This window comes from Diabrotica undecimpunctata, chromosome 3 (assembly GCF_040954645.1).
Source record: "Diabrotica undecimpunctata isolate CICGRU chromosome 3, icDiaUnde3, whole genome shotgun sequence".
Classification (NCBI taxonomy): domain Eukaryota; kingdom Metazoa; phylum Arthropoda; class Insecta; order Coleoptera; family Chrysomelidae; genus Diabrotica; species Diabrotica undecimpunctata.
The window spans coordinates 112,267,279-112,293,285 of NC_092805.1; the positions used below are offsets into that span (position 1 = coordinate 112,267,279).

Consider the following 26,007-nt stretch of genomic DNA (forward strand, 5'->3'; position numbering starts at 1 on the left):
AAGTTTGAGTACTTGGAACATGTGCTGATATGGTAAAAATACTAATTATTACAACTTATTATGTAACTCTAAATTAGAGGGAAGTGAAATGTAGGAAAACAAAGAATATCTTGGCTTCAGAACTTGAAAGAATCGTTTGACTGTTGTAGTAGTGCAAAACTATTTAGAGCGGCGGACAACAGGTTCCACATAGTCATGATTTCCAACCTTCGATAGATGATGGAATCTGAAGAACAAAAATTAATTTATCGGGAATTCATTTGCCGCTTAACTACACAATTAAAATCAACTACAATTTATTTAAAACAAAAATAAAAAATACCAAAAAAGTGTTTAAACAATAAAATTTAAAATATAATTAAAAACTTGTCTTTACGAAATTATCTTTAAAATTAAATATGAAAATTATTCTAAAGTATGTTATTATGATAGCTTCTGTGTCATTTAGTTTGTCATGGATGGTAGCTCTTGAGTTATCCTAAATAATAGGCATTAATTTAACATATATAAAATTAATAGTATATAGTCGTTTAATTCAACATTTATTTTTCCCCTTCACTTTCCCTTCCTGAACCTTCAAATTGCTGATGCTCGCCAAACCTTGGTCTCTGTTTGTCTTCTTCATCTCTAAAAAATTGTTTGCGTTGTTTATCGTTCGGACTTCCAGATCTCGATCTTTGTCTTAAAGGAATATTTTCATTATCAGACTCATCTGATTTTCCTCTGCTTCGACCTCTTGGTCTACCAGGTCTAGACTTCGGTTTAAAGTCTAAATTTTCTGTATCCGACTCATCTGATTTTCTTCGACTACGGCCTCTTCTTGGAGGAAATCCTGCAGGTTTTAAGGTTTCATCCAATTCAGAACCAGAATCTCTCGGAGACCGCTGTTTTCTCTGTGGAGGTGTTCTTTTGCTCATAGCTGGAGTCGAACCCAATGATGGCTCTTCTTCATCTAATAGTAATTCTTGCTCGGGACTTCTTTTATTTTTAGGACGTGGTTTAAACTTATTTAGTGCATCCTCGCAATCCGAACAATCAGACTGGATATTTAATTCAACCGAATCTTTCTTAGGTGGTCTTGGTGGTGGTTTCGAATATTGGGGATCTTTTTTTTCTTTGGATACCTTTTCGTTTACATCATCTTTGGGTAAATTTTCATTGTTACCACCTCCATTCTCGTTATTTCCACCATCATTCTTTTTAAACGGATTTTTGGCATTAGGAAAATATTTTTTTCGAATCTTTTCGAATAAGTCGCCTAATACTTTGAGACGTTTCTTTAAATCTCCTGGTTTTCCCGTATTGCTAGCAACCACACCTGTAACAAACAAAAATCTTTGTGAAATTTTATTTTGTAACATTTGTTAAATTATGCATTTAAACAAAAAGCGCAAGAGTAAACATGTGCAAGAGTGCAAGTAACATTTTACTTGTTGATTGAACGAGATGGAAATGATCCAATAAGGCCGTGAAATCGAGTTGAAAATCACGCCATGTACATTAAAAACTTTGAGTTGTATATAATTTTTTAATTTCATGCAAAAATCGAAAGTTTCATTTAATAGCAACGTGGTTAATTAACAAGCACTATGATAGCACTGAGAACATTGGAAAATAAAACGAAGTAATTTAACTTTACTTACACCGTTATTGTTAAATTAAATGTAAAATTTTTGCAATTTCTAATATATTTTAAGATTGTTCTGAAGCTATTTTCTTGTGGCATCTTAATGAAGTTTGCTATTTTTAATGGAAATAAGCCACAACATTTCTTTAAAATAAGTTTATTTTGACATCTTAATTTCCACTTCGGAAATCATTCTCAAAATACAAAACGATTTTGGATTTTGATAACGATTTCCTAAGTGGAAATCAAAACGTCAAAATAAACTTAAGTAAAATTGTAGCTTATTCAACATGATACCATTATAATGATCATTTATTTCAGGCTTAAACATTCATTTTTCAACATTGAGCTTGTAATTCTGAAAGTGTCCAGCTGTGAAATCGTTGAAAAAGAAGTAAGAGACCAAGGACAAAGAGCAAATAGATTAGTAGGATGCCTTAATAACACTATAGGGTATAATCGATACATTAACTGTGAGATGGAACCAATAATCTTTAAGGCCAGTAGAAAAGGAATCACCAAAAAAAGTGGAACAATCACATCAGTAGAATCGTGGATACAAAAATCGTTAAAATAGCAATGTACAAATCACCAGGTGGTACAAGAAGTATCTACCGACCGTACAAGAGATGGAGAGACAATCTTTCGTAGAGGCAACAACCCGCTGAAGAACCAAGTAAAATTGCTTGTATAAAAGAAGAACAAGAGCAGAGCAGAACAAGAAGAAGTAGAAGAAGAAACAGAAGAAGAAAAAGAAGAAGAGGAGTTTGTAAATAATGAATCCTTTATATACAATCACTACTTTCAACGATTGAAATTCATTGTATAATTTGTAGGAAGTGTTGCAGAAGATCTTTGGAAACAGTGATATATACATAAATCAGAATTATTTAAAATCGGAAATTAAAAGCTGTTTAAAATACTAAGAAAAGATACAAACCAATTCCACACCTACATGGAGAAAATGAAATTATGTAAATGAGAAGCAATAGTATGCATAAAAAAATTAAATCCGGCTCGAAGGACCAATGAACAGCTCAAATGTTATTATAATTTCGAATTGTTTCTAATGGCCTGTGTCCGATTTTTGTCGATCGACGATGATAAAATAAAATGTTGAAGTCGTGGAGTAAAATAAGGTTTTATTGACAGCTACTGAATTAATTACTATTTAAATGGGAATAAGCCACAATTAAAGGTTAAAATACGTTTATTGACGTTTCAATTTCCACTTCGGAAATCGTTCTCAAAATACAAACATTAGTAATTTTTTTTTTACTAATGTTTGTATTTTGAGAACGATATCCGAAGTGGAAATTGAAACGTCAATCAACGTATTTTTTAACCTTTAATTGTGGCTTATTCCCATTTAAATAGTAATTAATTTAAAATGCCACAAGAAAATAGCTTCAGAACAATATTAAGAGACAGCTACTGAATTATTACACTATAGTTGTTGAATTAAAAAATTATATTATACCGCGTCCCAAACTAGTCTCGAAGCTATATTTACAATCTCACTAAAATGCTATTCATTAAATAAGTGTATTGCCCTTTGCATAGAAAAAAAAACCTTTTTTCTGACTTTTGAAAGCTGAAAAATATAATTTGAACCAAGGAAACGATTGCAACAATTTCCTTAATATCTATTAGGCAATCTATAGTTTGCATGAAGTTGAACAAACTGTAATTAAGCCACTAATCGATGTTTCACAATTATACACGGTGAAACTATAAAAATTCAGGAAATTAAGATTCATGTCAGATTACAAGTTAATGGACTAATTTGTGATTGAATAATCGTTTCCTGACAAATGGAAGAAAGTTCACGTAATAATGATCGAAAAACCAAAGAACAACAGCACACTTTCACAGAATTGTCGGCCAAAAAGCTTACTCCCATCAATAAGCTAAATTTCAGAGCGGGTCACACTAGCTAGGCTAAAATAAGAATTAGAAGAAATCGCAAAAATACCTGAAGTTCGGATTTAGATCCTAACACTCATGTCAGCTTCATGTACTTTATCAAGCAGCCTTACAAAATAAATATACAGCAGCCACCTTTCTAGTCAAGGCATGTCGACAAGTCGCATGTCAGCCAAGTATTTGACAGAGTCTGGCATGAAGACCTGTTGTATTACATGAACCAATATGATTATATTGAGGCGATGACATTTTCTTTTCTCGTCATACCTAGCCGATATGAGGTTTAGAGTCCGGATAGGGCTAACCCTGTCCGATGTTGGAACCATACAGACTGGTGTGCCACAGGAAGCAGTGTTGTCGCCCTATTTGTACACCATATACACAGCAGACACCCCAACCGAACCCAAATTATTACTGAGCCTATAAGCAGACGATAGTCGCTCGTCCTGTCAACCCAGATCCAGCAACAAGACACCTACAAAGTGTACCACATGAACTATAAGAATGATGCGTACAGTCAAAGATAACTGTTATCCCTGACAAAACACAGGCCGTCATGTACCAAAAAGCAGAAGCAGACCAAATGGGGTACTATCAATATTTGACACCCAAATCGAATGGTCAAATTAAGGCAAATATCTAGGCGTAACGTTGAACAAAAAGCTGAACTTTACAAGTAAAAAACCTAAAGTACTTAGAAGTCTGAAGAGTAAACAGAGATTTAAAATAAAGATTAGGAAGGCAAACTTTATAATTTTGCCAACACTACCATACGCCACTTCTGCCGAAAAAAATACAAATATTCCAGAAATATATGCCCAGAGAGGCTCTAAATATAGCTAAATAAATTTTTTTAAGGTGAGTATTTAAGGATTCAGAACAAAAAAGAATCCTGAGAATCATAAATATAAAAGCACACGTGATTTTTAACTATCTCAGAAACCATCCGAATAGACTCTAAGCGAGTACGACGAATACGAGAGAATACGACGAAAACCAGAGGATAGTACATAGGCTGTCCAGACAACAGCTGGCTGGACACAGAGAAGACCCAGAGACAGAAGGCCCCAAAAAACAAAAAAATGACTATAGCACGCCAAAAAAATAACACAATACCCTATCCTTATATTTTATTTTTTTAACTTAGGTATATTTATACCAATTTATTTATTAGCCAGTCAACAAAAAGACGGAAACCGAAAAATATATTTACGGGATGTGTGTGATGTCCGTATACACCTGGGAATGCACACCTCATCCGTTACTACTTTCTCTCTAATATTATTTTTTCTTAACTCTGTACTAATAGCCTTCTGTTACAGCAGGCATGCACTACAAAAAATAGATCAAGTAATTATTTAAGCGTACAGACAGACAAGCCGCCGACAAGGCAAAAGACCCATCAGGCATCTAAACTACTTTAGGTAGGTCAAAAGTACTAAGCTCGTAGAACCTGAGCATCGAAGTCATGTCACGACAAACGTCGACTTGATGGCCAGGCTCTTCAGGTGCTCAGCCGACGGGGAGAACAAAATTTATTTTGCCAATTCGGCGGCTGAGTGACCGAGCACACACAATCCGGACGGGTAGTCACCGAAACTGCTGTCCGAAACATACATTTTGGGACATAAGTCCAAAGTCATGTAAAAATTAATTTCAGTCATTCATAGGGAGAAAAACTCTATCAGCTGCCCCTAAAATCAGGTGGTTTAACCACATAAAGTAAAATAGAGAGTCTCCCATTACCCAAGGCATCCAATTTACCGTTCAGTACAAAGCTTCTTTATTAGTTATGTTTTGCGATGGGGAGAGGTGGTTGGTTATAGCTTGGGGGTCAGATAGGTACCTCTCCATTACAGAGTGTGACCAGTGTGACCTTCGAATATGTGGGTTCCACTGTTCCATAGTTACATGTCTATGGCATGTGAACATGGTGACATGTGAACACAGATGTCAGTCGAAGCTGAGGTTTTACAAAAAAAATTGGAAATTTTTCGACTTTCTACATAATTGTATAAATTTTACACCAATAGCCGGAACAGCTTAGAAAAGAATTTTTAAAACGTGAAAACTATCAGAATTTAATTTCATCTGACTCTAACTAGCTAACCGAGCTAACCTTATATTATTTTATGTCATTTCTAAAAATTTTTTCATTCGTTTTTTTTTATTCTTTTCGATGTTTTTAGCCGTGCAGCTTATTCTCTCTCCCTTTTTCTCGTCGTAAAAGTCTAATTTACTCTATCGGCGGTACTACAAAAGTAAATTTATACATTATATTAAGAAAAAAGTGTTCAGTCCGTTGTACGTATAAATGCTTGTTAAAGATTTTTTGGACTAAACGTCAAACAAATGAGCAAATATTGAACATTATGCAGAAATCACGTGAACTCATATTTACCATCCAGAAAAGAAAATTGAGATATTTTGGTCATGTATTGAGAGATGAAAAATATGCCTGACTACAGCTGATCACGCAAGGTAAAATATAGGAAAAGAAACCGAGAGGAAGATGAAGAATTGCGTGGTTAAGAGCTCTCTAATTACATTTCAGTTGAGCTATTTATGAAAGCAGCATAAAAATAGTTGTAATGATTGCTAAATTTGTCAGAAAATTGCACTATAAGAAGAAGAACTTAACAACTTAATGAGTTAAAGTAATTAACTGAGAGTTTTTATAATTAACAATAAAGTATAGAAAAAGCAAACCAGCTGAAGCACTGTAAGAAAAAACAAAAACACAAAATTAAAAATATGCTGTAAAATGATTTTGAAGAACAGATATCTGACGAAAAGTTTTATCCCATCTAATAGAAATAAGAAATAAAAAATTAAGATCGTATTTTAGAAGATTTAACTACATATATTATTATTTTATTTTTAAGACTTACCAACCGCTACTCCAAGCAATGTACTAAGTACTACAAATCCTGCTGGAGAACTTTCGATTGCCTTCATAACCATTTTGTCTAATTTATTTTTATATAAATCATCTGCACGTTTTGTTTGACCTGCAGTTTTATTATTGCAAACTTCAACATATTTAATAATTGGTTTGCTGTTATTCGCTTTTTTATTTTCTTCGATATCATCTACCATCCAGCCGTTCTTTTGAGTTGTTTTCTTATGGTTTTTGCTAGGTTTTCTGGGATGTTGAGGAACCACAAACTCATCGTCATCGGTTTCTTCAATATTTTTCTGTTTATTATTTTTGTGGGATGATTGAGGAATTGATTCTACCATGTTCTCTTTATTCCAAGATTTTGTTACAGTTTCTGTTTCTTTGTTTCTGTTTTTTATATTATCGTTAACCTCATTATCTTCGTCATTCTCATCGTCATCATCTAATGCTTCAGTGAATGACTTTGTGTTTTCCATTTTATCTTGATCATGATTGTTATTATTTTGTCTGCCATCGTTATCTTTATTATCATCTGCGTCTTTATCACGTATTTTTTCTTTATTGTGTTTATTTGGAAATTTTGTAACTACCGCTTTTCCATTATTATCCGTTTGTCTGACATCGTTTTCCTCGTTATCTTCGATATTCTCATCGTCATCATCTAATGCTTCAGTGAATGACTTTTTGTCTTTCCCTTTATCTTGATTATGCTTGTTATCATTTCGTCTGCCATTGTTATCTTCATTATTATCTGCAACATCATCACGTATTTTCTGTTTAGGTTTTTTCATTTCCATTCGTTCAAAATGACCGGATCCTCCTATTGGTTTTGGTCTTAATCTCTGCTTTTTTTTACAGGGCCCGACATATGTTATATCGTTTTCTTTAATGTACCGTTTTAAGAATCTAAGGGAGATATCCGAGCACTGTAAGCTGTTTCCATCGGCTACTAAAAGCCTTAAATTAGGTAAAGGTCGTATAATTTCCACACGAAGATCTATTAGAAAATTTCCTCCTATATCTAGTATTTCAAGATTGGGTAATGACGTAAAAATAATTGGATGCAGGTGCGCTATTTTATTGTCACTTATGTCAAGAACCTAAAAACAAGAAAAAATGTTAAAAAATAACACTAACATTAAATTTTTTTATTCAATTAAGATATATTTTTGTGCAGTCTTTAAATAGCAGATAAAATTCTTCAGACGTACTTTAAAGAAAAGATTGTAATACAAGTCTTTTATTTGTGGGATTTTTTACGTATTTACTATTTTTTGTGGGAATTAGTTTAAAATAAGTTAATTGTCTTAAAATAAACTTATTTTAAACTAGAATTATGATTAATTGTAGTTAAATTTATTTTTGATTAATTTTAATTTCAAAAATATTGATTTTGAAATTGGAAGGCACACTCTTTGGGAAGTTTTTTTGCTGTATTCATTAGTAATTAAAACTTAGTAGAAAAATTAGTGCCACCACCCGAAACGAGAGGAATCATGCCTTTTTTTAGAAATTTCAAAAATTGAATGGAACGGAATAATAGTGATTTTTGAGTGTAAACATATCGTGACTTTAAAAAACAAAAATGAACCGGATTGCACGATTTGTATAAATTTTGGTGCGTAGTGTTATTGTGATGCGGTCAATATTAAAGTGGTCTTTACATTGTTGTCAGATCTTCAGTTTTTCTAGAAATCTAAAGAATTTTCTTATTTCAAATAGATTATCCTGTCCATTATTTGCTTCTTGAAGTCCTTAAGAAATCCTGATTATTACTTATATTATGTTCTCTATACCTAAATGTCATAATTTCGGAGTTATTTCTACGTTTACATTTTCTTTGCTGAAGTTAAAATAATACAATTATATGGCTGTCACGGTTACAATACCAACTTTGACGTTTTAATAAATTAGTATTCTTGGCGTCTATTTAAAGTCACAATGGATTATATATCTTAAAAAGAACAAATTGAGATTTTATTGATATTAGGATATGGTGATATGCCTAGAAATCCCATAACTAATTTATCGAAATCAGGGTGCAGAAAAACTGCATCAACTAAAAACAAATCTTTAGATGTTTTTGCCCTGTTAGAAAACGATCTACAGATGAGTAAGTACTAGACAAACATTTTATATATAATAAAATTAGTTTAGGAGTTGTCAGATGATCATTTCGATAGACATGAAGAGTATGCAGACATAATGATGAGAAAATGTTACAATTAAAACGAGTTGGCTTGGTTATTTCCAAATCCAAATAAGTATTTTCTACTGTAAACAGGCTGAATTTTGCCGAGAATATTAATTTTGGGACCCCAAAAATAATGCAAAAACGTTTACCACTATATCCCCGGGCTTACCCCTTAAATCCCCTCGTAGGGGGTAAAAAAGCAAAAAAATCGATTTATTAAGAATCTGTGAGCCGCAGAAAAACATCTTTTTAAACAAAAAATGTAGCTGAGATAATTTTAAACAAAAATATTTATCAGCACCTTTAGTGAAGAAAAACGCGTTACGCTTGAAGCGACCGTCAATTTTGAATGTTAGTTACGCGCGTGAAATCAATGTTCAATAAAATCTGTATCAGCTCGACGGTAAAAATTCGATATCTTTTGATCCAAGTGTCCTATCGACAAAAATCAAAATGCGTTTTAAATGCAAAGAGTGCAGCTTTTGTATGCAGTTGTTGTATTTTGCCCTGAATAAACTCAGTTTTTATAAAGGTGTTAAATAAATAAACGTGGCGCGATTTTTGCCATTTTTACAATCCTCGTTAGTCGTAGTAAAGTTTCCATTTATAGAGATTAGTCATTAAAATCCATGACATGAAATTTTAATTTGTGGCAACAAATATGAGGCATTTGAAATATGAATAAAAAACGCAGAATTTAATATTTTACACTACAAACGGTCGCACGTCAGGGAAAATGCCTCCTTTTATAGTGGCCAGTCAATGAAAAAAATATATTGTATTGATCTCATTAGAATCATAAAAATGAAAAAATATTGGTTGACCATTCACACTGATTCTTTCAATTTGCAGTTCCTTCTTAGAGATCATCATACATTTTTTTTTCTGAATATTCAGTGAAAATCTATATCTCTGACTCTCTTTGGTAAATCTATTCATTAACTCCTGAAGTGCTTCATAACTGTCTGTGAATACCACTGTATCATCCGCGGATCTCACGTTTGATTTTAATATCATCGAATTCTTCTGCCTCTGTACGGATAGACGATGTTTAATTTCAGTAAAGATTGCTAATAATTCTTGGATCACCTATGTTTATTCCAATATTTGGTAATAACTCCATCAGCTTGTCGTGTTTTACTGTATCAAATGCTTTATGGTAATCAATGAAGCATGCCTAAATATCGCAATTCACATATCTATATCTTTGAAATAGCACTTGTCTGCTAAGGAGAGCCTCTCTTGTACCCAGAGCGTTCCGAAAACCAAACTGTGTACGACTGATTTTTTCTTCGCATAGTCCATATATCCTTTGATGTATGATTTTTAGAAATAACTTTAAAATGTGGCTCATTAAGCTAATGGTCCAGAATTCATTGCAGGATACGGATTTTGTTTTTTTAGGTAGAGCAATAAACGTCGACTTCAGCCATGATGTTGGTATTACTCCGTTTAAATATATGTCATTGAATATTTTTGTTAGTCGTTGAGTACCGTCGGTGTTAATTAGGTAAGGCTGGTAAGGATCTATGGGGGAGTATCACCGAGACGCAAGCCCTTATCTCTTGCCGTACTGCTCCACCATAGGCCGATCAGACACCAGCATATTCTAGTCTAAGCCGCAGATTCGTTTTAAAATTTTAAACTGCTGCGTTAGCCTTTTTTATTTTTCTATACACCGAGCCGGGGCTTAAACCCACATCCACTTAACTATTCGACAGTAAAGCGAATTAGAATCGGCCGCCTGGCCCGCTTGGCTATCTGACTTACAAAATAGCTTTATGAGTTCAGTATATGCATTGTCAGGTCCAGGAGCTTTGTTATCTTTTAGTTGTGATATTTTTTTCCCACTTCATCTGATGTGATTGGTAAATGATCATTAGATATGTAGGACGGAGGTTGTTCGGACTTATTATCATCAAAGAGTTCTTGTATGTATATGACCTATATGCATACATCTCGATTTTTATCTGTGATTATGTTTCCATGTTGAGCTTGGAGTTGGCCAGCTGCAAATATGCTTTACAACAGCCTGTTACGTAAAAATACTAGTTTGAAAATTTATAAGGAAATACCCAATAAATAATTGTACCACTGTCTCAATACACCCAGGTTAATTTTAATACTAATTATAAAATTACTCTGTAAATACATTTTAATATTATCTTTCAACTTACCTTAAGAAATGGCAACTCTATACGTGGCTGTTCATTTATATTTTGTAAATTATTTCCTCGCAGATATAATTCTCTAAGGGATCGTAAGTCAAAAAACCATTGGCCCAACAAATATTGAATGCTATTGTATGAAAGATCCATACTTTTTAAATTATCTAAACCTTCAAAACTATGTAGACTTATTTGGCTAATTTGATTGTAGGATAGATTGAGTAGTTTTAAATTCGCGAGGTGCATGTTCTGAAAAGAAAAAAAAAATTGGTAATACATATTTACATACAAACAACATAAATAAATTTAGATAAACAAAAACCAACTGACGGAATATATATTTTCCTGCCTTTTTAAAATTTACACTCAACGGCAAAAAAGTGGCCACCCTATAATAAAAATTGTTTCATACTGCGTCTTAATGTAATTTAATATAAGTTATTGTCTGTTTATCTTCTAGGTTGAAAACATTTAATTAAACAGTCATTTATCTTTTCAAACGTGGCTCTCCACTAAGTGAATAATTAAGATATGGTGTTATCTAAAGTAACTAATGCAGATCGCAGATATTGTCAGATTTGTAAAATCACAAAGACTAAACTGGCTTGGTCACCTAGAAAGAATGCCAGATAATCGAGCTGTAAAAGTAGTCCAGAGATGGAAGCCCCAAGGAAACAGAACAAGAGGAAGGCCCCGTAAAAGATGGATAGACGACGTAGAGAGGGATCTTAAAACCATGAACATCAGGCAGTGGCAAAGGAAAGTATCCGACAGGGCAGAATGGAAGAACATTGTTAAGCAGTCCAAGACTCACAAAGGGTTGTAGCGCCATTAGAAGAAGAAGAAGAAGTTATCTAAAGTAGATGTTGCTCGAGTTATTGCTTTGCTACAAGACGAAAGAAGTCAAGTTTATGTATCCAAAACTTTAGGTACTCCGAGAACTTCAGTACGGAGAGCTTTTCATCGCTTTATAGAGACTGGTACATACTCACATCGACCTGCTTCCAGTCGTAGAAGAGTTACCTTGCAAAGAGATCGTTTTACTGTGATGGAACTTCTAAGAAATCACCATTCCTGTGCGATTGCTGCAAGAAACCGTCTGCAGGAGGTTCGAAATGTGAATGTAAGTGAAAGAACGGTTAAAAGACGCATTAATGAAAGAGGACTTATGACAAAAAGGCTGGACCGATTCGAATTATTTTTGCTCGACAGCACCAACACTGAGATGTACAGGATTGGAGCCGAATTCTTTTTACTGATGAATCGCGGTTCTGTTTGAAGTCTGGTGATGGCCGAGAAAGGGATTGATGACGGAAAAACGAAAGATATGTCCAAGATTTTATGTCTCAGAGAAGAAAGTTTGACGGTGGTGGTGTCATGTTTTGGGCTGGAATCCAATTTAAAGCTTGAACTGAACTTATTTTCATCAATGGTTCCCTAAATGCTCACTGGTATATAGAGGATGTTTTGGCAGAAGCACTAGTTCCATTTAGTCTATTTTTTAAGGACAATTTACATTTATTTATTGTCATCCAAACGGACAGGAACGAATGTGCCGATGGTACCTGCTATAATCCGATCTCGATAAAGGGTTCTTTAAACTATGGGCACGATTAATTTAGTGTACATATCTCAAAAAATATTAAAAAATGTTTTATACTTAGTAAAGTCCGTAAGTGTAAGAATATATTCTTATATTTTATTTCCATTTTTATTTATATAACCTATCTTATTGTCAATGAATGGCATTACAGTACGGCGGTACAGCCGCGCAAAGAAGACATTAAGATATTACCTCACCACTGCAAGCGGCTCAATCATAACCAGGGATCAGGGACCATCTGAGTTAATTTAGGGCAATCGTGCTCTCAGCTGAACGTATATCAAGTAAAATCAACGCAATCGTCGCATACTCATCCGAAACACTGGGGTTATAGAGGACAACAATAGAAAAACATATACAAAGGTTACAATATTAACTATATAGATTATAATTTAAATGTCTTTTATGCCTATAGCTATTGGAAACTATGTTTAGATTTTAAATGTTTCTAAGAAGCCCGCATATGTCATTGCGAAAGTTGAGCTTACTTCTCGTTTCCTGGAATATTTGACATTCGGCTAAAATATGTTTTACTGTAACTTTTATTTGACACTGGCTGCAGTATGGGGGGTTGTCTTTGTAATTCCTTAGAAATATGTATGGCGAGTGTGACCAAGTCATAGTCAAGTAAAGATAACCTCTTTCTTACTAGATAACAAATTAGCGGATTTTTATAAAACTTTAACTAAAGACTTAATTTGTCTTGCTCGAAACACAGCGACCATTTATTTTGCCGAGCAATAATAACTATAGATTTAAGTCCAATTTAAGATCTTTGCACTATTTTATTTAGTTGAACATGACTATCACCTGCTGTTGCTTCGTGAGCTAGAAGTCCAAAACGTCGTTACCGTGTTCTCCAATATGAGATGGAACCCAAATTAATATCAAATGTTTATTATCGTTTGCAATATTTTGAAGTTGTTTGTAAATGTTTTTATGAATAGAGTAGCTGTAGTATGTGTTTCAAATGTAACAAAGGGTGTATGTATAAATAATATTGCTATAAAGAAACTTTGTATTGAATTTTGATTTTAATAATATCTATGAAATCAGCAGTAATTTGATGAAAATTCATGTAATATAATAATATGAACCTAAAAAACATTCGTTTCATCACTATAATCTGTTTCTTAAAATTTGACAGATTACGGGTAAAAATACCAATCCGGTAATAAATCATAAGCGTACACTGTGCATAGTCCACATAATGAATTTATTTACTCTGTAAGTACCTACTAAACCTAAAAGATAAAAACAATACAAATTTAACTTGATCGATGATTTAACTCGATAAGTTAAATGTCAACAAATATTACAAACTACATAAATATAAATATATTGTTTTTTTTTTGTTTATTTTGAAGATTACCACACGCTTAAAAGGCCAAAACAAACTAAACAATTTTATTCTTGAGGTTGAAAAGATAGTACTGTTTCAAAATCATCTCATAACTAAAAATTAATATATAAATGCTAAACAAGTCATAACCTGTTAGAAAAGAGTCAGATTTTCATCCGCAATCCCTCGTTTTTCACATTGTGTGAATTAAAACTCCCTAAATTTTAATCCTTTGTATTGTTTCTAAAGAATATACACTGCCGAGCATAACATTAGGGTCACCCCCGTAATTTTAATTTATTTTAGAAAATATTTTTCTTCTTTAACTATTTTCGGTTGTAACATAGTTTACTAATTCATTGCTTGAAAGAAGTTGTTGTTGTTACTGTTTCAATAAGCGTTTGAGATAAAAATGACCCCTTACCCTAATTTGTAAAAACCATTATCAGCATAATTTTTTTCTGTGGTTTTAAAGTCAATTATAAATTGTTTGTGTAGTGTTGTCACTGTCAGTGTATTGCAATGAGCATAAGTTTTGTTGTAGAGGCAAGAATTGTGGCGGCGTTAGAAGATGGCCATGATCAGCGCGAAACTGCGAGAAATGCCGGTGTAAAGCCTTGTACTCACTTGTAGATCATGTTGCGCAAGGGTCTCGCGACGGTCTAAACTTGAGACATAGACATGGTTTAGAGACACCGATCTTTGTCTCGTCTAGCGTCCACAATGTGATATGAATTTTTGAGTCTCATCTCTGCCAAAAACCATAGCGGACATTGATTTGTGGGAATGACTGCCTGTTTGGTAATAAATTGTAGTAAAGAAAACATAAGCGTTTGCGGACGCGTGACGTGCTCGCTGAAGTACCTAGGTTCGGTACTGAACTACTAAATAAATTAAGATAGGACGACGCCACGGAATTTTTTGATTTCACCCGGCTGACGTCTTGTGATTTTAAAAAATTGTTTAAAATGATTGGAGGGAAAATAATGAGGCTCAACGTGTCTTAACGTTACAGGTCGTTGCATCAAGTCTCCGATTTCAATCGGGAGACTTTAGACATGCAATTTTTGGTCTCGCAACGAAGTATGGTCTAGAGACATGTGTACTGAGACATCCTGAGACCTGTTGCTGAGAACAAAATCGCGCAATGTATCTATTGGTGCGGACTAAGCTAAAGTTTTTCGAGTGTTCAGCGAGTATGGCGACGGTACGAAGAGACTGGTCTGCTTTTTTAAAGACCTGGTTTAGGTCGAGGCAGAATTACAAAAGCTAGAGATGACCACTTTGTCGTTTCTAGTGCTTTGAAAAACCGAACAGTCGCGGCAGATTTCCTTTGAAATCATCTGCAAGAAGTGAGCAATGTAAACGTAAGTGAGTAGACAATTAGGAGGTGACTTTATGCTGCTGGTTTATCTGCACGAACTAGCGCAACTGGACCGTCCCTTTCCCGTGAAGACCGAATTACCAAATAGACAATTAAACAACTGATATAGAAAGAGTAAACTGTAAAGACTGTAAATAACTCGGGAAACAGAATTAGAGAAAAAAATTGCAAAACTAAAATTGGAAGCATAACAAATAAAATTAAAAAGCAAAAACAAGAAAGAAGAAAAAGTAAAAATAGGATCTTAGAATATGAAAATAATGTGAGAAAAATGCAGGAATTAGCCAAACAAATGAGAAGATATGAATTGGATATCTTAGCACTTCAGAAAATATTATATATAAAAAAAGAAATTTAGAAAGTGAAAGAATTTCACTAATCTAGAACGATTTCCGAAGTGGAAATTGAAACGTCAATAAACGTACTTTAACCTTTAATTGTGGCTTATTCCCATTTAAATATTAATTATGTTAAAATGCCACAAGAATACAGCTTAAGAAGAAATTTAAGATTGACAAAAAAGTGACATAGAAGCTGAAATAAACGAGAGAATAAGAAATATGATGAAACTTTATTATGCAATGAACAATAACTTTATAAATAAAAAGATCTATTAAAAAACAAAAATAATTAAAGTATACAAATCAATCTATCCCCAATAATAATTACCAAATGAAACATTGACATTCTACCAAAGATAGTAAAGCAAGATTCAGGCCGTCGTAGAAATGAAGTATGTGAGTAGAGTTGGAGGTGTAACAAAAAAAAAACAGATTACGTACTACCCAAATTGGAGAAGAACTTAAAGTTGAATCAATTCTGGAGTTTATTCTGAAGAGACAATTAAGCTGATGGGGATATTTGGTCATGACGGACAGCCAAAGACAAGCTAAAAAGTATTTGAAGCAAAATGAACTAAGAAAAGAAAACAAGAAAGACCAAGAACAACTTAAAATAATCAAATAAGCAAAATATTTATTAACAGAGGAGTAACATGAAATGGGGTAAAAACAATGGCATAAAATAGAATGGAGTGGAAGACATTTTTACATGGCTAAGATTACCCTACACCTGTTAGATAAAAAGGGATACTGATTATTTATAATATCAATACAGATTTAGAAATACTTAAATGAATGGTAGTAGTTTAGATATCTAGGATCAATACTACAGATAAATAATGAAATTAATGGAGATAATGGACATAAAGTGCGATGGATAAAATGGGAGGAAGCGAGAAAAGTTCAACTGGAACTGAAACGAAAGTTTTATAACGCCGTAAGACCAGATATCACGTACTGAATAAATAAAGTAACAAAAGAAATAAAATTAAGAATGAATTTATTAGCTGAAGTGTACATTTTGGTCATTGGCTGAAAAGATAAGAGGGCATAGGTAAAATTGGTTAGAGCACGTTGAACACTGGTGATAATCAAAAATCCTTCTTATTGCTTTCTTTTGTATTTTCTTTAATAACATATGTTAGCTGGTATAAATAAAATATTTTTTGTCAAGAATGCCCACTAAAATTCTTTTAAATCTATTTGGTAGTTGCCACTGAAATTCTTCTAAAACTATTTGATAGTGTTATTTGGGATTTTTTAATAATCTTTTGTTGATAAATCGCCAATTATAAAATAAACTGTTTATTTGATTTTTCGACTTTCAGATCAAAAGACATTTCAAATACAATTCTAAAACTAAACAGTTGTAATATTGGTTAAAATCTTGCACTGTAACTGACGGTTTGCTAGTAGATTAGCGATTATTAAAATGTGATAATGCAAAAGATAAAATTTCCAGAAATAAATTTTAATTTTGTAAATATGATATGCGAAACTTAAAATACATTAGAGTTCGTGATTAAAATACAGATAAAATGTTGGCATTCTGGTTAACGAACCGCTTATTGATTATGACTAAAAATTGCAATCATCAAAAAGACACATGACTAAGGATATATCAACAGAAACAATAAATAATTACAAAATTTTAAAAAATAATTAATAATGGAGTGTGGAGAAGTCGATACAACTTCGATCTTTATAGAACATACCAGAAACCAGATATCGTAAAACATATTAAAATTGAACGTCTGAAATGGATGGGGCATGTAATGTGGATGGAACAAAATGGCCCAGCTAGAATAACGCTCCTTAGAAACCCATTGGTCAGAGAAGAAGAGGAAGACCCAGAACAAGGTTCTCTTATAACATCGATGAAGACATGAGAAATATGGGAATATGTGCTTGGCGGAGGAAGGCAATGAATATGGATGACTAGAGAGAAATTCTTGAGGAGGCTAGGACCCAAGCAGGGTTGTAAAGCCAGAACGATAATGATAAACGTACCTAGATTATTAACTTTAGCTTCTTCTTCTTCTTCAGTGCCTTATCCGGTCCGGATGTTGGCGATCATCAAGGCTATCATAGTTTTGTTGACTGCTCTGCGAAACAGCTCCGCTGAGGTCATCCCAAACCATTGTCGGAGATTTTTCAACCACGAGATACGACGGCGTCCCGGTCCTCTTCTGCCAAATACTTTACCCTGCATAACGAGTTAAAGAATTAGATATTTTTCTTCGTTCCGCATCACGTGGCCGAGGTACTCAAGCTTACGTTGTTTAATTAAATTAAGCACTTTTTTTTCTTTTGTCATGCGCTGTAGGACCTCAACGTTGGTTACATTGTCCACATAAGATATTTTTAGTATCCTTCTGTATATCCACATCTCGAAGGCTTCGATTCGTTTTTCAGTGGCTTGCGTCAGTGTCCAGGCTTCAACTCCATATAGTAACACTGGAGGAACGTAGCACCTCACTATCCGCATCTTGGTTCCCAAACTGAGATCACTGCAGCACAGCAAGGATCTCAACTTAATAAATGTAGACCGTGCCATTTCAATTCCGAATCTAATCTCTTGAGCGTAGTCCCATTGTTCGTTGAGGGTAGTTCCGAGGTAAGTGAATCTGTCGACTCTCTGGATCTCTTCGCTACCTGCCATTAGTGCCCCGGGATCTAAATTTGTACGGCTGACAACCATGAATTTAGTTTTCTTAATATTGAGGTTCAGTCCGTATGTTACGCTCACAGTTCGCACTCGGTCTAGTAAGGCCTGCAGATCGTTTAGGCTGGTTGCTAGTAACACAGTGTCATCGGCACTATTATTGATGTATTCACCGTTCACTCGGATTCCCATGTCTAGGTTTGTGAGGGCTTTATTAAAAATCTCCTCAGAGTATATATTGAAAAAAGTCGGCGATAGCACACATCCTTGCCTTACTCCTCGCATGATCTTCACTTGGTCGGTCAGCTGGTCTTCGACCTTGACTTGAGCACACTGGTTCCAGTATAAATTCATGATGATCCGAATGTCCTTCTCATCCAATCCTACTCTTTGTAGTGCGGTGACCATATTCTGGTGCTGACAACGGTCAAATGCCTTGGCGTAGTCAATAAAACAAATATAGACATCACAACTGATATCGCGGCATCTCTGAAGTAGGACTTGTAAGGTGAAAAGTGCTTCACGTGTACCCATGGAATTGCGGAATCCGAATTGCATTTCACCGACATTTTCTTCGCATTTCTTGTAAATTCTGGCATGTACGATTTTAAGAAAAATTTTAAGTGCATGACTCATAAGACTGATAGTTCGGAAATCTTCGCACGTTTTCGCAGATCTTTTTTTTTTGGTAGCGTTACAAATGTTGACAATAGCCATTCCTCTGGGATATTACCTGAATCGTATATAACTTTAGCTATGAAACCTAATATTTCAACTTAAAGCTCAGTCGCTATGAAAATGATATTACTGTTTATTATTTGTAAAAAATGTACTGCTTCTTCTTCTTTTTATGTAAACGTGACTCTGTCGGTTTTTCAATGTGCCTCCAGTAAGTTGTCTTCCTACTGATCGTCTTCCCATTGAGGAACCATCTCTTGCCATCTGTACTACTCTATTTGTTGTCATTCTGCATATATGATCGTTCCATTCTACTTTTCTATTTCTTACCCAGTCCTTGATGTTCTCCACCTTGCATCTACGTCGTATATCGGTACTTCTAGCTCTGTCCCATAGTATTTTAACATCAATTTTTTTGCTGTTTTCATCTCTGCTGTTTCTAACATCCTTTTTGTCCTCGCTGTGTCAGGTCGTGTTTCTGCCGCGTATGTCATTATTGGTCTGATAACTGAAATAGGAGCAACAAATAGAATCCACGCCATTCTATTTGTTGCTTCCATTTAACCGGCAGCAGCTAAGAAGCTAAGAGTGGTAACCTCGTTATATTTTTAAATATCACTATATTTCAATCTTAATAAATTTAATAATGTTACCTAAAGTTAAAATTAAATTTAACTAATAATATACTGTTGGAAGTGCATCTTATGATCTTTTTAGTTCTCTGCAAATGAATGTTTTTTACTTAAGCTTTTTACATATTTTTATATATATGTACAATTACCACATGGTCTTTTGCTGTGCTAAGTTTGAGTTAATTTGTAAACTGTATTTAGTTTCAATTAATTGTTTATACAACATAATCTTATAATGTCCATTGTCGTAAGCTTCTTTGCATATTTAATATCATTGACTACTACATATCTTTTTGAGGTAACACACTTATAATAACTTTTCTATGAATGTTTGGTTTTTCATATTGTTCTATTTAGATGAACTGATGCTTTCTGATTAGAAAGCGTAACATCTTCAATAAATAGATGAAGTAGCCACCTTCTTTGTCTTTTTTCTCCACCTTTTGGCCGAAACACCCACCACTCTTCGAGTGATCCTTAATTTATATTGGATTGACGGCCGTACTCCTTTTCTCGATATATATATATATATATATATATATATATACATATATATATATATATATATATATATATATATATATATTTAATGAACCAGAAGTATTTGCTGACAACGTAAGGAAGTAAACGTTAAATATTGAGTTTGCAGCAATAAAAAATGAAACGTGTACTCTTTTAAATTTTTATTCCAAGCTTTCGGACATTGGTTATGTCCTTCATCAGGGAGCTACAAATGTGATGAATAAATTGTTGGCGTTGGTATAATTAACTAAAAAATTCACTACTTACAAACTTAATGAGGTTGTATCAACGATGATGTATTATAATGTTGATAAAATTTATCACAGTCTCTCACCTTTTTTCAATATACAAAACCTATTTTTATGTTTAAAAATTTAAAAATTACTCTACATCCACAAACACTTAATTATTCTAAACACATAAATGACATTATTCTGACAAAATTCTTTTAAATGTCAATTGATAAATTATTGTTTGTGTTATTATTACATTTATCTAGTAGTAACAAATAGGATATTTAAAAATGGGCATCAGATAGATTCTAATAACATCAAAGTAGTAGAACAGGAAAGTAACATCACCAAAAGACTTTTTCTTGAAATGGCCTACATTTGCCAAAATAACAATGCAATGAATCATAGAACTGATATTGGTCATCTAAATGAAATGTTCTCCTATTTGTTACTACTAGATAAATGCAATAATAACACAAACAATAATTTATTAATTGACATTTAAAAGAATTTTGTCAGAATAATCTCATTTATGTGTTTAGAATAATTAAGTGTTCGTGGATGTACAGTAATTTTTAAATTTTTAAACATAAAAATAGGTTTTGTATATTGAAAAAAGATGAGAGACTGTGATAAATTTTATCAACATTATAATACATCATCGTTGATACAACCTCATTAAGTTTGTAAGTAGTGAATTTTTTAATTAATTATACCAACGCCAACAATTTATTCATCACATTTGTAGCTCCCTGATGAAGGAAATAACCAATGTCCGAAAGCTTGGAATAAAAATTTAAAAGAGTACACGTTTCATTTTTTATTGCTGCAAACCCAATATTTAACGTTTACTTATATATATATATATATATATATATATATATATATATATATATATATATATATATATATAAATATATATATATATATATATATATATATATATATGTAAATATAATTAGATGAAATATATGTAATTAGAAAAATCAAAGAAGGTAGGAATTGTCTCATATATTATATAATTTGAATGTACGTTAAGCCCTATTACTTAATAATTTGGCTGGCTAATTGGCTTAGTTCCAGTGCCATAAAACAAAACACACACACATACTTAATAATTACGCACAGTTTAAAGATGAACAATAAATATAAAATTTAAGAAAACAAAACGTATAAAACTCGTTAAAACTCTACAAAAAAAAAAAACAATAATGATATCTTAACTTTTTTAACACAATAGTAAAAGAAGTAGGTCACTGCAAGTATCTAGACGCATAGGAAAAGGACAAAACGATTCACTAATATAGGTATTACACTAAACCTTAAAACAAGTTTATTAGAATGCTACGTATTCTTCACAAGGTTGTACGACGTTGAGGCATGGATGCTAAAAAAATCAGATAGATATAAAGACATTTTTCAGATTTTCGAGAGGTGGTGTTCACGGAGGATATTGCGTACAGATGCATACACCGCACTGGTAATATAGGCCTCCTCCAACTTCTTCCACATATTCAAGGCTTGACCACACTTTATCCAGTTGCTCGTTATCCTCTTTATATTGTCGCTTCATCTGGTTGGTAGTCTACCTTTACTTCTTTTATCCTCCCTGGGCCTCCATATTATTAGTCATCGGTTCTCGTTTATTTTGGCTATGTGACCTGTTCATCTCCATTGATACTGTGTGATATGTTGTAAAATATCAACTATTGTCGTCTTTTGTCTTATGTCGGCGTTCGGTATTCTGTCTTTCCTGGTGACTTCCAACATCGCTCTCTCCATTCTCTCTGCGCTACTTCAAGTTTGTTTATTGAAGGTAATATTTCGGCGCCATATGTCATCGCATATAAAACACATTACTCGTAAAATATACTTTTAAAACAAATAGAAATGTTCGACTTAAATAATCGCTTAGCTTCCCAAAAGCCACCCAGCACAGGCCTATAGGGCGATACCTCTAGCAAGTTTGACTATCATTATCAATTCTTATCTGACCTTAAAATCACCGTTTTTCCCGAATTCATTTCTAAAACCAGTCTGATCGAGAGCTTCATAAAAGTCTAATTTACGGTCCAGGTGTTTTTATGATTTTAGTCAATAGTTTGTAAAGATGGGAAAGAGGACAAATTAGCCTATAGTTGTTGAAATTTGTAATATCTCTTTTTTTGTGGATAGGAATATTAATTACATTAATTCATGTACTTGGGATTATACTGTTTTCTTAGTATTTGAGCATATTCAATACTGAATAAAATAAATATTTCTCCTAGTTATACTTCAATCCTCATTTTGACATATTCTATCACAATTTGGTCTTCTCCAGGAGATTTATTGTTATCTATTTCTTTTATATCGTTTCATACTTATTCACTTATTATATACAGCATTCCTTCAGAGCCTACATTAACTGCTTTATTTCATTGTTGGGTTATTATTTGATTGTTATGAACGACTTCTGTATATTTCTTTATAAAATTGTTTTGGTCATATGTACTAGGAAGTATTGAAAATGATAATTAAAAACTAAATAGTAATCAAAACAGTGAGAAACCTACAATTGGATTATCTTTTTTATAAAATGAAAGGAAAAATATAAATAATACTTTTAAATAATAAATAATTTAATAACAATTAAATAAAGTAAGAATTAATAATAATTTTCAACCTCTTGTATGTAAGGGAAAGAACAAACATATATATATATATGTTTATATAAATAGTGTTATGCAAATAAATATTTTAAACCAAAACGTTAGGTATACGAAATTCAACGAGATAGGTTAGAAGAACCATTAATGTTATACTATACTTACAGTAAACACTTCATTCTCCAAATTTCGAATTTGATTATGAGATATATCCAAGAGTTCAACTACAGGAGGTACACCGATTTCAACAGTAACAAGTTTCTTTTCTTGACATGTAGCTCGTCTATAATCATTGAAAACATCACAGGTACAATAGTCTGGACACTCAAATTGAATTACTGCAGCTTTTGCATTAAACAACAATATGAAAAAGAAAATATATCTAAAACCCATGATTCATATACCTATACAAGCAGAAATGACTAAAAATATATGATGTTTGGTTAAAACAACTGAACCTGTGTTAGGTATAGCGTTATTTTTGTTATAGTATCAAACAAATGATTTGATAAAAATGATAAGATAAGAAAAACAGGAAAATTGATAAAGATTATTTTATTTAGATTTAAAACTAAATTCAAAACCTAATATTAGAGCTATGTGTAATCATAATTATATTTTATACAGTGTGGCCGGACGAAAACGAAACAGAGGCATTATTAGGAATTGCATTTTTCGAGAAATCCAGCGACAGGTCAATTTTTGATTAAACGGGAGCACATTTTTCTGATATTTATTCCGATAGCCTGGGTGAGAATCGCCGTAACATGTTTTAATGACAATGGAAATTAAATAAGATATTCCTTTAAAACGCTTGCAATTCCCTGTACATTAGTCTTTAAATTTTTAGATTCGACACACTACTTTATTTTATTTATTTGAAAAGTCCATTAAACTTTAAATTGTATTTACCTGCTTAATTAGTTGATTTATTACGCTAATGATTTATATTTTAATTTCTTTTTTACACAGCTTTCGTTTTTATATCACATTTATCACACTAAGTAAATGATATGAAATAAACACATAAAGAACATGAAACTAAAGGATTCTTGCAAATATTAATTGTAGTTAATAATTTGAAGTCTGAACATTTATAAGCATAGTTTATTCTATTCTAGAAAGGGTAGATCCGATCATTTCGTTCTGTTTTATGGACAAAAAATGTGCCAATATGACAGCTCAGCAAGTTAATGAACGACATAAGGATAAACACAATAGTAGGAATAAAGTATGTTGAAAGAAACAAAAAAAATAGGAGACTTTAGCAATCTCCTGTGGAGACTTTATTACTACTTTTTTTCACTTCTATCAGGCGCGGCCCCCTGCGAATGGGGGATACTTTCCGGGTATTCTTAGCACCGATACCCAGTGGGTAGCAGGATTACCTGCCGTGGAGCAAAAACTGATACCTGGCAGTAGGTATAAAATGTAAACCCATTAAAATGGTGATGACTGATGTATATTTAAGGGTTGCTGCCTGGGGATCGGCACGGCACGTCTGGAGCCAGAGCTGGACGTGACAACAGGCGGGACGTCGGTGGCAGGGTGTTAAAGAGGCGGGCCCTTGTCATACAATCATCCACAATTCAATAAAAAGTGGTAAGAGTAAGAGTAAGAGTAAACTCTTGTAAGAAACTATGGGCATAACTAACTAATGTTATGGGCATTAAGATCAGAACACGACGGGATACTAATATTGGAAGGACAGATAACAGAGTTGCACCTTGGCAAAAACGGTTGCTAAGGAAAATTAAATCATTATGTAAGGACATTGGTCAAATCACGGAATATGTTTAAGGAACAATTAGTAGAAAAGTAATCAGAAGAACTATAGAAATAAGGCTAACTACCGCAAGACATTCACAATATAATCCAGAAAACAACACAGCACAACAGTGGCTGAATACATTAAAACAAAAACTTTCCATTTACTCAGGACTAAGGAGATACAAAATTAGTAACAAACGTAAATCCGACAATACGATTTTTGAGAATGCCGAAAAGGCATTCTATCGGAAACTCAATTCTACTGCAGAGAGTGTCAATAAATCGTACCCAAGCCAAGACGCAATTCATGAGTTTTGGGGAAATCAAGTTTCCACACCAGCTGCTCTTAACACCAATGCTGGATGGATCGAAGATACGGCGCACAACTGCCAACACTACGTTACTGCTCCCTAAGAATCCTTCACTACTGAAGAAGTTTTAAATACCATCAAAGAGCTTCATAACTGGAAATCTCCTGGACCAGACGGCGTTGAGAACTTCTGGCTTAAGAAGTTCTGGTGTATTCATGAGTGCTTATCAGCATTAATTAATAACACTATTTCTAATCCGCAGAAAATACCATCTTTCCTAACCCAGGAAATAACTTATTTAATACAAAAAGATTAAAATAACACCCAAGATCCAACCAAGTATCGCCCAATTACTTATTTTCGAACTTTGTATAAATTGGTCATGTCCTGTGTAGCCCGGCGTATTTACCAACATTGTGCTCTAAAGAATATCATAGAGCCTCAACACAAAGAATGCACTAAGAGTTTCATGGGCTGTTAAGAACAACTTATTATCGACGTGATTTCTAACCAGGCATATAGGAAAAAAAGGAATCTATTTACTGTTTTCATCGACTACAAGAAAGCGTTTGATTTTGTGCCACATGAACGACTTATAAATACATTGACAAGATAATATTGATAATTGATATGATTGACCATAAGCAAATAAAAACTGAGATAACTATTAAGTTTATACGAAGAGTAAACAGCTGCTTCGTTCACACCTTAACAATAAAAATTTGTTTAAGCCACTAAACACTTACGCATGTTCCGTACTTAGCTACTCATTTGGTATTGTTAAGTAGATAAAAAAGGATATAGAAAATCTTCTGCGAAAAGTACGAACACATTTTACAAAGTCACATACACACCATCCTTCAAAGTGCAGTAGAAAGAATGACCTACTACATTACCGCGGTATGTAGAAGGACGAGGACTTATGGATATAGTGAACAGCTAGAAAAACAGATTACTAATCATCGATCATTACAAAATATCGATCAAACTGAGGGAACCAGAAATGCGCATAAACCATCTTACTAAGGACGAAAAAATGTTCACCTGGACGGGTGAACCTC

At 33.3% G+C, this 26,007-nt stretch overlaps 1 protein-coding gene across 1 annotated transcript; it reads right to left on the bottom strand.

Moving 5' to 3' along the window:
• Positions 1-279: 279 nt before the first annotated feature.
• On the bottom strand, positions 280-23,350 carry LOC140437235 (uncharacterized). The gene is made up of 4 exons (XM_072526618.1): positions 23,031-23,350; positions 10,827-11,066; positions 6,445-7,555; positions 280-1,318 (listed from the first exon to the last, which is right to left on the bottom strand). The coding sequence occupies exons 1-4, from the start codon at positions 23,256-23,258 to the stop codon at positions 543-545; spliced, it is 2,355 nt and encodes a 784-aa protein (XP_072382719.1). The 5' UTR covers positions 23,259-23,350; the 3' UTR covers positions 280-542.
• Positions 23,351-26,007: the final 2,657 nt, after the last annotated feature.